General features: G+C 27.8%; 1 protein-coding gene across 1 annotated transcript; it reads right to left on the minus strand.

Annotated features, from left to right (window-relative positions):
- Window positions 1–1,141: 1,141 nt before the first annotated feature.
- LOC117177207 lies at window positions 1,142–9,630 on the minus strand. The gene is made up of 4 exons (XM_033367752.1): window positions 9,205–9,630; window positions 5,622–5,743; window positions 5,198–5,542; window positions 1,142–1,714 (listed from the first exon to the last, which is right to left on the minus strand). The coding sequence occupies exons 1-4, from the start codon at window positions 9,252–9,254 to the stop codon at window positions 1,368–1,370; spliced, it is 864 nt and encodes a 287-aa protein (XP_033223643.1). The 5' UTR covers window positions 9,255–9,630; the 3' UTR covers window positions 1,142–1,367.
- Window positions 9,631–11,976: the final 2,346 nt, after the last annotated feature.

Consider the following 11,976-nt stretch of genomic DNA (forward strand, 5'->3'; position numbering starts at 1 on the left):
AGATCACTTGCTCAGCCACCTCGTGATCGTACGCACACGCACATCACGAGATGCACTCACGCACGTGTCACTCACACCGAATTAATTATCAAGAGGCGGCCACATGCGGGATTGTGAAAAATTTTAGAAGAGAAAATGCAGTATTTACGTGCCGACCGGCCGATAGCTTCGCGACGCCTCTATCTGGTTACCATTACACTCGGGATGTATGAAATGCGCCAACATACACACCATCCCCCCACAATAGCCCTATTTATGATTGGGCAAAATTGCTTTCCATGCGCAGAATAAAATCCGGCTGCCCGGCAGGAAAAATCAGTTTCGAATTATGCCCTGGGCATTTGTCAGGTCAGGAAATTTGGGATGGGCTTGGAAAGATGTTTGTTGGGGGGTGGGATTTTGGCTGGAGGGCGATTTTTTCCGATGATGGTTTGTCTGATTTTTCATGGTTTGCTGAATAGAAAATTTGCGAAAAATTAAATATGACGTGGCCGTGGACCTGCGCGAGTACCACCCACCGGGCGTCGGGACGCTTTGGCGTCGCACCACCCCCACACGCAGCGGCGCTGACGCCGTTTTGCGGTGTGAGAGAATCAACTCAATATGGCGATAGGAGAAATTTATTCGTTTTAGTTATGACTCTTTCTATGACTGATTTTTTTACTTTTGTGGTGATCTCGATTGTTCGGAATCTAGGAGTGTAAAGATGGTTCTATGGATATTGGTTATTTGGTTCTGGGTGAAATAGTAGACTGCTGAATAGAAATGAAATGATTATATACGTGTGAAAATTGAATCATATCAAATGTCAGTGACCTCTGAAACGAAAAAAAAAAATTCTTGGATTATTCCTGCCATTTTCAGCTCTTTTAAAATTTGGAATGAAAACAGAATAGGATCAAAATCTTTCACAAAATACAAGACAATCATAAATTTGCACCGTAAGTAAAATTGCTCGTTTCCTTTTCAGAAAAACAAATGGCAAACGTGGAATTCAAAAAGTGAAGCTTCAAGCATCGATGGTTTAATTACAAGTGAATGAATTCAAAAATTAATTTATTATGGCTATTAATGTCTCTGAGTAAAAATAAACTATAATCGTCCTATCTGATGTCATACATCTGACATTAAAACGAGATCATTTATCGAAAAGATTGTATTGTCTCTTCAGTTTCAAAATATACACATTTTCAGACTTTTCCTTCTACAATTGATACGCTATAAATAAGTTTCCAGATGAACGAGGTTCTTTATCACAAAATAAAAAATATATATTCCTTACCCGAAAACTATGATACGATCGCTTTCGAAGGAATAAACATAGCGATTGAGAATCAGCGAATAAATACACTAGTAATATTTACAAATCAGGACATAGCTTCCGAAAGAGACTGTGAAGCCATTTTTAAAACCACATTCTGGAGAGTGTTCACTTTAGTTTGAAGGTTTTTGTGAAGACTCTCGATTTTTTTTTGAGTCTCGATAGACTCTTTCAATCCTGATTTAACTTTCTGAAGATTCTCGCTCTTGTCTTTAACTGACTCACTCACTTCCTGCAGAGATTTGAAACACTGTTTTAGAATTTCTTGAAACTTTTGCTGTTCGATGGGCGCTTTAGGAAGTTCGATTCCCTGGCATCTTAATAAATCGAAGGGTTCCAGATGGATTTTCAACTTTTGTAGTTCATCGTTCACGGAAGAGTTGTTTAAATCCTCTGCAATAATGACAAATAAATATTTATAAACTTTATCAAATAATATTATTTATATATATACACACACATAATATTGTATCATCAATTTTCGGGTTTTTTTTCTTGTCCCGTGATTTTTTTCTGTTATTTCAATGTGACAATTTATTAGAGTACGTCAATTTAACATTTTTTTATTTTATAATTTTTAAAGACTTAGTTTCTAGATCCTAAATGAAGGCTTCACATTTTAAACGAAGTTTAGAATTGTCTAATTTTTAACACTCCAAGTTTGAATTACTCAATTTTTAAAGTTTACAATAAGAAAGCATATCATTTAAAAAGTTTCTAGAATAATTATACATTAAACGTTAAGAGTATTTAAAATTCTTCAATTTTAAGCGGTGAATATGACAGTAATATTTTTTGTTTGTCATCACAATTATTTCTCATCTTTAGAATTGCTAAAATTACAATTTTGAGTTATAGTTTTAAATGCGCAATTTTAAACTATTTAATTTTTTGAGGCCTTGAAACCAAAGTTTTTTTTTCGCTTTAAAAATTTAAATTCGAAAAAATTTGTTTCAAATTTCTTTATTTTTGGAGGATTCTTATTTCAAATTTCTTAATGCTATAGTTTCAAATTCAAATACCAAAAATTCAGGGCAATATAACTATTAAATGTTTCAAAATTTCATTTTGAAAGGCTTGGTAGCAATTTTTTCATTTCAATGTTCTAAATTGTTTGGTTTCAATTTCAAAAGTACAAAATTGTCTGGTTTTTTACATTCTTCGAAATCGTAAAATATCACATTGAAAGGCATCATAGTTGTGCAAATAGTTTAAAGGATTTTGTAATTAAACAATTTCGAAACAAATGACTCCAGTATAAATTCAAAACGTTGGAAAAATAGAATGTTTCAAATTCACGTCTTAAAAATGTTCCAAAATATTGAACATTTAAAATACTACTTTAAAAAAGCAATTTCGAATTAAAATACTTTAAAACTGTGCAATTTAAACAATTCGAATCATGGCGATAATTTTTTGTATGCTTTATTTTTCAGTTTTTTAATAAAATATCTCAAAATTGTCTGAGTTTTATGGAAGATATAAAAAATGAATTATCTAAAATTAAATATTTGCCTGGAAGTTTTTAAGAATTAATAATACTTCCAAATAAGGTGTTATAAATTTAACGATTGAGAATTATGAAGCAAAAAATCCACCCGCTTAGCGGGCGCATTTTCAAGGTGCGCTTCGCTCGCTAGTTTGAGCGCGCCTGGGGCGCGCAACTGTTGGTTTTCGCGCTCGATAATATATTTATCTCGCACTCGGCGCTCGGTCTTTGCATTACCCTCCACATTTGTGCACAGGCCACAATGCGCAATTTTCAACATTCTATGTTAAAAACTATTATATCCAATTTCTATTACCATTTTTTTTTTTCTGTACCTTGGTCTGGTACTGCTTATTCTGATATTGCAAAATAATGATCACATTTTATTTTTTCTGATCCTAATAGGGCCCTGCTGTGGTTGTTTAATCATTTTCCCTTTTCTTAAGTGAAGCTGAGCACTTCTTTTTTAATTTGTCAATAAAGAAGGTTCTCAAAGTACCTATGGCCTTGACGATTACATTCTCATTGCGATAATCGCGCTTCGCGCTTAACAGATAGGTTATACAGGCTCTAATTTTTTTAAATTTGAGCTAATCAAAAAATTCGGCTAAAATAGTTTTGAAATATATTTGGTATCTAGTGAAAATTTTGAATGAAATTTTTAGATCTAAAAAAAATTAAATTTTTCTATTTTTTGAAAATTTTGAAAAGTATATAACTTTTATAATTTTCTTAAAAATTAACAATTTTATTTGGATAATTTGCAAGTCTTTTAGCTATCTATAAGAAACTTGACAAAAAATTTTATAATATCAAGAAAAAAAAATTTGAAAATTTTGAAAATGCTATAATTTTTTTAATATTGGGCTAATCGAAAAAATCGTCTAGAAAAGTTTTGAAATATATTTGGTATATAGTGAAAATTTTGAATGAGATTTTTGGATTTACGAAAAAAATAATTTTTTATATTTTTTGAAAATTTTCGAATTTTTGAAAAGTATATAACCCATCTAGAAGAAACTTCCACAAAATTTTTTTAAATTTCAAAAAAAAAATTTCAAAATTTTGAAAATGCGCCCAATTTTTTAATTTTGGTTTGAAATATCTGATTAACGAACTTAGCCTTCATTTTGGGTAACTTCAGAAGTGTATCAAATGCGGACTCGATTGGACAAATCCTTCAAAAGTTAGCGTGGCTACAAAATTCAGGTAACCATACATACATTCATACAGACAGACAGACACCGATGAGATTTTATGATTTTCGGATTCTGCGAGTGCCGAAACGTAAAGATCCGTTAAAAACCAGAGATCGAATATTTGGACGATTACATTACATTCTCAGAAATGAGCATATAAAAATTACGTTTTTTAAAATCGAAATAAAAAATAGGTTTATCTGAAATTAATACCTTACTAATTGAATCATTTCTTCAATTTTTAATGGATAAAGTTTTAGAGTTCTAAATTTCCATGTTGAACGCTGAATTGTCCATTTTTCCATTTTATAAATTTTGATTTACAATTGAAATTAAACAGTTGAATTTAAAAAAGTATAATCGACAGTTAGAAAATTTAAATTTTTTAATGATTTCAATGAAAATAAAATAATTGAAAATTTTCAGCTCCAATTTAATTTTCAGTTTTTAATGAAGTTTGGATTCATTTAATTTTCGAGATCCTCTAGCAGAACATTTTTCATTTTTAATGTTTCGCATCAAAAATGACTTTGTTCTGGACGTTTTTTAAAAGAATAATTCAATTTCAAAGACCTATAATTTTACAAATTTTCATTCAAACAATTAAAATAACAGTGCATTTTTTCACTTATAAAAAATTGTCTAATAAATTTTTACAATATTTATTTAAAATCTAATAACAATAGAAAACTCTAGAATTTTTGAAACTTTTACTTTGAAATATTCAATTTAGTTTTCAATTTCGAATTGTAAAGATTAAAATGTTTTGAATTATTAATTTTTTAATGAATTTTATTGCAAACTCTATATTAGATTCATTATAATTATAATTATTATTTTGAAAATAATAAAATTGTGCTATGCTCAAAATTTAATTCTGAAATAATTCAATTTCGAGATTCAATTGAAAATAAAATTATTCAATTTTTAATATTTGGAATTCAAAATTCCATTCAAAACATTGTCCTTTATTCAGATTTTTTCCGAATCTAAAATCGTTTGATTTGGTTATTTTTCAATTCAAAATCACTGAATATATTTTTTTAATTTTATGCGCTTTCGATTCAAAATTATGATTATTAAGTATTGCTTGGTTTAAAAGCATTATTCCTAACTACTTCGTCTTAAACAATTCCAATTTTATCATATTATATTTACTGGAAATTGTGTTTAATTTTTTTTTTTTACCAATATTAGATCGAATTTCCGTAACGAGCATATCGAGAGTATTTTGCAGAATTGACAAATATCGAATGTCCTTTTCCCTGGCTTTCATTTTCGCCAGCTTCTCGTTTCCCAAGTCTTGTTCCTTGTTTATCGATCCCAGCTGATTTAATATTTTGTTTTCCTTTTCATGCGCTTTTTTCTTCAGTAAAACGTCCGTCATAAGGGTCTGCAGGTAATTATCGTAAAGGAAGCCTAATTCTGTTTCTGCGTTATCAACTTCAGATTTTTTTGAACCAAAAGAAGGTCCTAGATTTGATGACACTAGAGACGATCTACTTCCTCCTAGTTTCTTCTTTACAGCAGAAGCTGAAAAATAAACGATAAAATAAATATGACACTAATAAATACAATTAAAAAGGAATGTACTTATTAGTAATTTATTTACCTGAAGATATATTTAGAGACATGTCATGCATACTTGCAGCAGATCTGTGGCGAGGAGCATGTCGAACGCTCGTTGCAGAACTTTGACTAAATGCATTGCCGCGCTCAGGCGTTGAAACTAGCCTGAAATTTTAACAAAAAATACATCATTACTCTTAGAACTGACTTATGTACCAGTTTTTAAATTTTATTATTATCTTTCTCGATATTGGTAAGTGTGATAATGGGGTTAGTATGATGAAGAGAATATCAGGAATGAAAAAAGAATTAGTTATTAATTTTTTTACTAAAACATAAACATTATATCTCTTATTATCTGTAGGAAAAAGGTGGCGTATTAAGATTTGCACTCGGTTTTTTTACCTGTTTGTGATATCTCGGGGAATTATTGACTAATTTGCACGAAACATTTAAGAATCAATGAAAAATCAGTGTAAAATAGGTAAGTTTTAAGCTGAAATTTAGGCATAAATTGTATATTGTTTTCGAATAGTGCCGTAGCGAGGTTACGAAAGGTGATATTTTTGAAACCTGATAAATTGATGTAATTTCATACTCTGACTAAGAAAGTGGCCATAAGAATACTCGAAAAAGTAATTTGCGAGGTTAACGTGGCTATACTCTGAAAAAAGATATGGTTGAATATGATCATCCCTTTCCAGTGGCCTAGAGAACTCCCCTAACCCCCTTTCCAGTAATCTTTCTTTTCATTATATTTAGAATGCAACCATATCACATTTTTATCCATGGAAAAAAGAATAGGCGTAAGCAGAAGCACAGCTCTACCCCTTCTTCAGTAGCTTTTCTTTTCATTATGTGAAAATTGAAAATAAAATTATATCTCATTTTCAGTAGTCGTAGTTCTTTCCAAAGGATAGAAAAAGTGAAATTCTAGGTGGTAGAATTTTTGTTGAAGGGGGCTTGAAATTAATTATGAACCTTTAAAGTTCCTATACATAATAATCAATTATAATATTAATATTAAAATACATACAAATCATTATAAATCGAAAACACGGACATTTATTATTAGGGTGTCCAGTGATTTTAAGAAAAAAAATTCAAGGTATTTTCCAGGTTTTCCAGGTCAAAAAGTCAATTCTTTTCGAGGCTCCTTTTTGCATCAAATAATGAAGTAGCCGTTGGTTAGAGATATAAAAATTGAGCCATTTCATTTATTATTAGCCAAAAATTTTTAAACAAAGCAGAACCATAAATAAGCACTTCATTTTTTGCAAACATAAGTGTTCTTTGAAATCTTTTTAAATCTTTATGAATTCGTTGAAATTTCTTGAAGTACTTAAAACCTTGGTGAAATATTAAAATTTCTGTAAAATCTTCAGGAATCTTTAAAAAAAAATTGAAATCTTTTGTATTCATTTAAAATAATTAAAACATTTTGAATCTGTGTAAAACGTTTTGGAATCTTAAAAATTTAGTTTACCTTTTTAAAAACTTTTTAAAATCCTTAAAATCTTTTGAACGTTTTAAAATCTTTGGATATGTTCGAAATCTTTATGAATACTTTTTTATTACTTGAAAGCTTTTCAAATCTTCTAAATTGTTTTGAAACATTTTTAAATCGTTTGAAATCTTCCAAATGTTTTTAAATTTTTGAAATCTATGTACTGTAATGAAACTGAATTAACATTGAAATTTTCAACTAATAATTTTAATAAATTGTAAGTTGAATATTACACAAATTTTATACTTTAAAATTGTATATTAGCGGAGACGAAACAAAAAACTTTTAGAATTATTCACAATATTAAAGTCTGTTCATTGCAATCTATAAAATAATTGGCAACGTCTACAAAAAAAGCCTAAAAATCTCTTTATTTATTCTGCAGTGGGTAAAAGATCAATTATATCTTGGTAAATCAAAAAAATTGTCAGTTGCAAGACTTCTTTTAAAAGAGATGTTCCTTTCATAATAGACAACAAGATTTAAATTACTTTTCGCATTTCAATAAAATGGTTAAAAAAAATCTAATTTATGTTCTCGTGAAAAATTCAAAAAGATTACCAGGTTTTCGAGGTTCAATAGAAATTCCAGATTTTTATGGTCGCTGGACACCCTGATTATGCACTTATGTATACTATGCACTGAAAGGTATGAAATAAAAAATTATTTTTAAAAAGGTTGAATTCACAATGACATATTTGAGAGAATAATTTTATATATTGATACAATATAAACAGAACAATGTTGAATGCGATTTTTATTTTGTTTTTACTAAATAATTTGAATTGCAAAATTTTATTCTGAAATGTAAAGAATCGTAAATTTATATTAAAACTTAAATGTTTAATAAAACTGTTAAACATGAACTAAAAATTAAATTAATCAAACTATTAACTATTACTTATTATAAACTATTAACTATAAATCGCGAATTTCACTACAATACTAATAATAGAAATAATTTTCTTTTCTAGATTATAGTGACGTTTTTATGCTAAATGTAGTCGATCTTGTTTTAATAACTTTTTTAAAAGAAACTGAATTGCTTTTAGAAAACTCAAATTTTTAATTGTGTCAACTAGTCTTTTGATTTGAATTTTTACAGCTTTTGGTGATTTTTTTAAGGAATAAAAAAAATATTTTCCTTGATTACCCGTTTTTTCTCAACCTTTTACATTTTTATGATATTTAATGATTATTTATGATAGTGTAAGCATAAATTAGGCTAAGGGGTAAGTGTGATATTTATTTTTTGTTTTACTTTTTTGTTTAGAAATGCGAAAATCTGTCCACAATTCGAGGTTAGTTGGAGAGGTTAATGAACCTTATTTTTGGTATAATAATGTAAGTAGAATGTAATTAATTGCAAATAACATTTTAATTTATGTACTCTCACTGAAAAAATAATTTTTAATGAATTCGGATATCATACCATCTAAAATGGGTAAGTTTTTCAATACCGCTGAAGCTTCATTCCAAATTCAAATTTGTAAACATATTTGTATTGATTAATATTCGTATAAATGAAAAAAAATGAAAGCAAACATGCATGATAAGAATCACTTGATTTTTTATTTAAAATTGAGATTTTATTGTTTTTTTATGCGTGTCACACTTGACCGTAAAGACGGAAAGTCTGAAATCGCTGTAACAATACCAAATAAAACAAAAAAATATTTCTATAGGCAGGTTTTTCTTCATTAAAGAAAGAGATTATTAAAAGTAGAAAGTCCAAAGATAGTTATGGCAAAATTTTAAAGAAGAATCATCTCAAATATTTGAAATAGTCACTAATTAAAGTATAACTTTTGTAATTTCGTATCACGCTCATTATCCGTACCGAGTCTAGAAAAATGTTCATCTGATCACTTGAATTTCGTGGTAAAAATAGTATAAAGAGTAAAAATACTGTAGTATTTCATAGTAATTAATATTTAATACTTTAACTTTATTATTAATACAAGAAAAACATCAGGAATACAATTTTGAAAGTTCGTCTTGTCTCTTGACATCTCACGTAAATAAGAAATAAATCATACAAATTGTAATTTTAAAGATTTTAATATAATGATAATTGTTTGCAATTCTATGTTTATTTGAACAATAAATAATAACATACCTTTTGGTTTTGAGCTTAGCTTTCGGAGTCGTTGGCAAGTTCTTTTCCATTTTGAAGTATTTTTCGTTCCTTAGGACTATATCAAGTAAGAAACATTGGAAATAAAATGACTGCCAATCTTTGAAAAAAGTACATTTTCAGGGCATAAAGTACATTTCCCTTGAGTTTTAAATCAAAATATTACTCTTTTACTGTGGAGGCTTTGAGGTTAGGTAACATCATTGTCCTAATCGTTCACATAAAAGCACATCATTACTACAAGCACGATAATTTCGTAAGATCGAACAAATATTTCTAATTTAACGTTCTGCAAATCAATAATAAATTAAATAATACACTAATCATAAACAATACAAATCAAGAAAAACAGTCTTCACGTCAACGGTCACATCAAAAAACTTTTTCGTTTGGTCGTCATGGTTGGTAAAATGCCTGTAATCATTTCAGTCAGCTGATATATTTATCTTACATGGTTGGTAGACCTGTTCTTGTCTGTATGTTTGAGGTTATGTCTCATGTTTGCCTGTTTCGTGATAAATGGTGATAAACCCGAAAAAACGATACAATAAGTTGAACCGGAAAATATAATTATTTGAACTACAAGTGTTTTTCGAAAACATGATTTATCAGTGATAAACAATAAGATAAGAATCGGGCTTATCAACTTTCGATTCTAGTTATTATCATATTTCACACTATAATTTCACTGAATAAAAGTCACGTTAAAAATGGGCTCGGTAAGAAACGTTATTATTTCTTTTAAGTTTGTTTTTATGTTAACGACTTATTGTTAAGAGAAATTCCACATTAGGACATATAAATATCCAATTAAAATTATTTCCTCCACTGTGTTCGCTTTTCAAATTAATTTACCATTGAGATATATACCTGTATTAACAGTTTTTTTATGAAACGTCATCTTCTATGTGTGTTTTTGATGTACCTAACGACTTATATTTTCTTCGGTTAGCAATTTTATACATAAAGAAAATTCAAATGTAGTTCTGATGAAATTTTTTTCTATCAAGTATGTCAAGCGTAATAAAAATCGCAACATATAAGTCAATTAAACAAGAATTGTATATTATCAGATTGCTGCTCAAATTATCTGTGACTTGCATAAACTTACTTGAATTCTGAACACGTGTATTTTTTTAATTTCAGGAAATATTCGAACACTTTTTCGGTATTCTATAATAATTTGTAATTTATCTGGGTGGCTACCAACCCGGGAGAACCGGGAGGAACCTACACCGGGAGAATACCGGGATAAAGCTGGGAGGGAAATAGTACAACGGGAAATTTCCTGTATTAAAAAAAAAAGATTAAATTTTTTGCCTATAAATACCAATTAGAAAGCATATAATTCTGAAAGTATTTAGAATAATTAAACTTTAAAGGTTCTCAATATTTCTCGCAATATTTAAAATTCGACAATTTTGAACTGTGAAATTTTATTTTTTTGTTGACCGAAATCACATGTTTTAGTAAAAAAAATCTATCTAGTCGTTTTGAATGTCACTGCAAAGTACATGATATAATACTTATTAATAATTTATTTGTCGGATTTAACATTTTTACAACTTTAATTTAAAATTATAGTTTTAAATGCGCAATTTTAAAACAGTTTAATCTTTGAGGCCTTGAAACTAAATTTTTTCTTAAATTAATTTATATACTAATTTGTGGAGGTTTCGAATTTTAAATTTCACAATATTCTAGTTTTAAATTCAAATATTCGAAATACCAGGTTCATTACGCTTTTCAATATTTCGAAATTTCATATTAAAAGTCTTGCTAGTTCTGAACTTCATAATTTTAGATGTAAATATAAAACAGGTTTGAATTGGAAAGCTTAAAATTGTACAATTTTAAAAAATGGAGTCGTATTACAGTAAACTTTTTTTATTCCTTAACTTAATTTTCAATGTAATATCTTAAAATTGTCTGATTTTTAGTTCGAGATTTAAATAAATCATGTAAAATTGAAAAGTACTTTATTGGAAAATTTTAAGAATAAATAACAATGCTAAAGGAAGATTTGAATGTAAAACATTCTAAATCGAGTTAAAAATAAAAAAGATCTGTAAATGAATAATTTCGGTGATTTTAAATTGTTATAATTTTAGAGTTATGATGTTTCATGTTGAACTCTAAATTTTTAATTTTTCGCTTTCATTGGTTTTAATTTTGCAATGAAAATTGAATTCTTTAATTTTTTGAAAGTATAATTAGCAATTGAAAAATTATTAATTTTTAAATAATTACAATTTTAAAAGGTTTGAGTATAAAAGTTTTTGTATCACAATTTTTGGCGATTATACATTTTTTTTGTTATATGATATTCGAATTAGTTCAAGTTGTTATGCAATAACAATTTAAAACTTTAGAATTTCAGAAGTTTTAGTTTTAAGGATTTCATTTAGTTTCTGATAACAAATTGGCGAAATTTTAATCACTTTGAATTTAAAGTTATTCAAATGTCAAAGTTTTCAATTTTTAATTATTTAATCTTGAACGTTTTTATTATAAATAATACAAATTAAATTCCTCTGCAATTTAAATGACCCTATTTCGAATCTAAAATTATTCAATTTTTAACGTTTTTTTGGCATTGTTCCACTTTCGCATTTTAATCTGAATTCAAACAATTTGGTGATTCTTTAATTCACAATAAAATGATGTAATTTCTAGCTCTTCGACTTAGAAATCATACAATTTATTATATATATATTTTTTTTTTAAATATATCATTTATTATTTTCTTTATTA

The sequence above is a fragment of the Belonocnema kinseyi genome, chromosome 7 (genome assembly GCF_010883055.1).
Source record: "Belonocnema kinseyi isolate 2016_QV_RU_SX_M_011 chromosome 7, B_treatae_v1, whole genome shotgun sequence".
NCBI lineage: Eukaryota > Metazoa > Arthropoda > Insecta > Hymenoptera > Cynipidae > Belonocnema > Belonocnema kinseyi.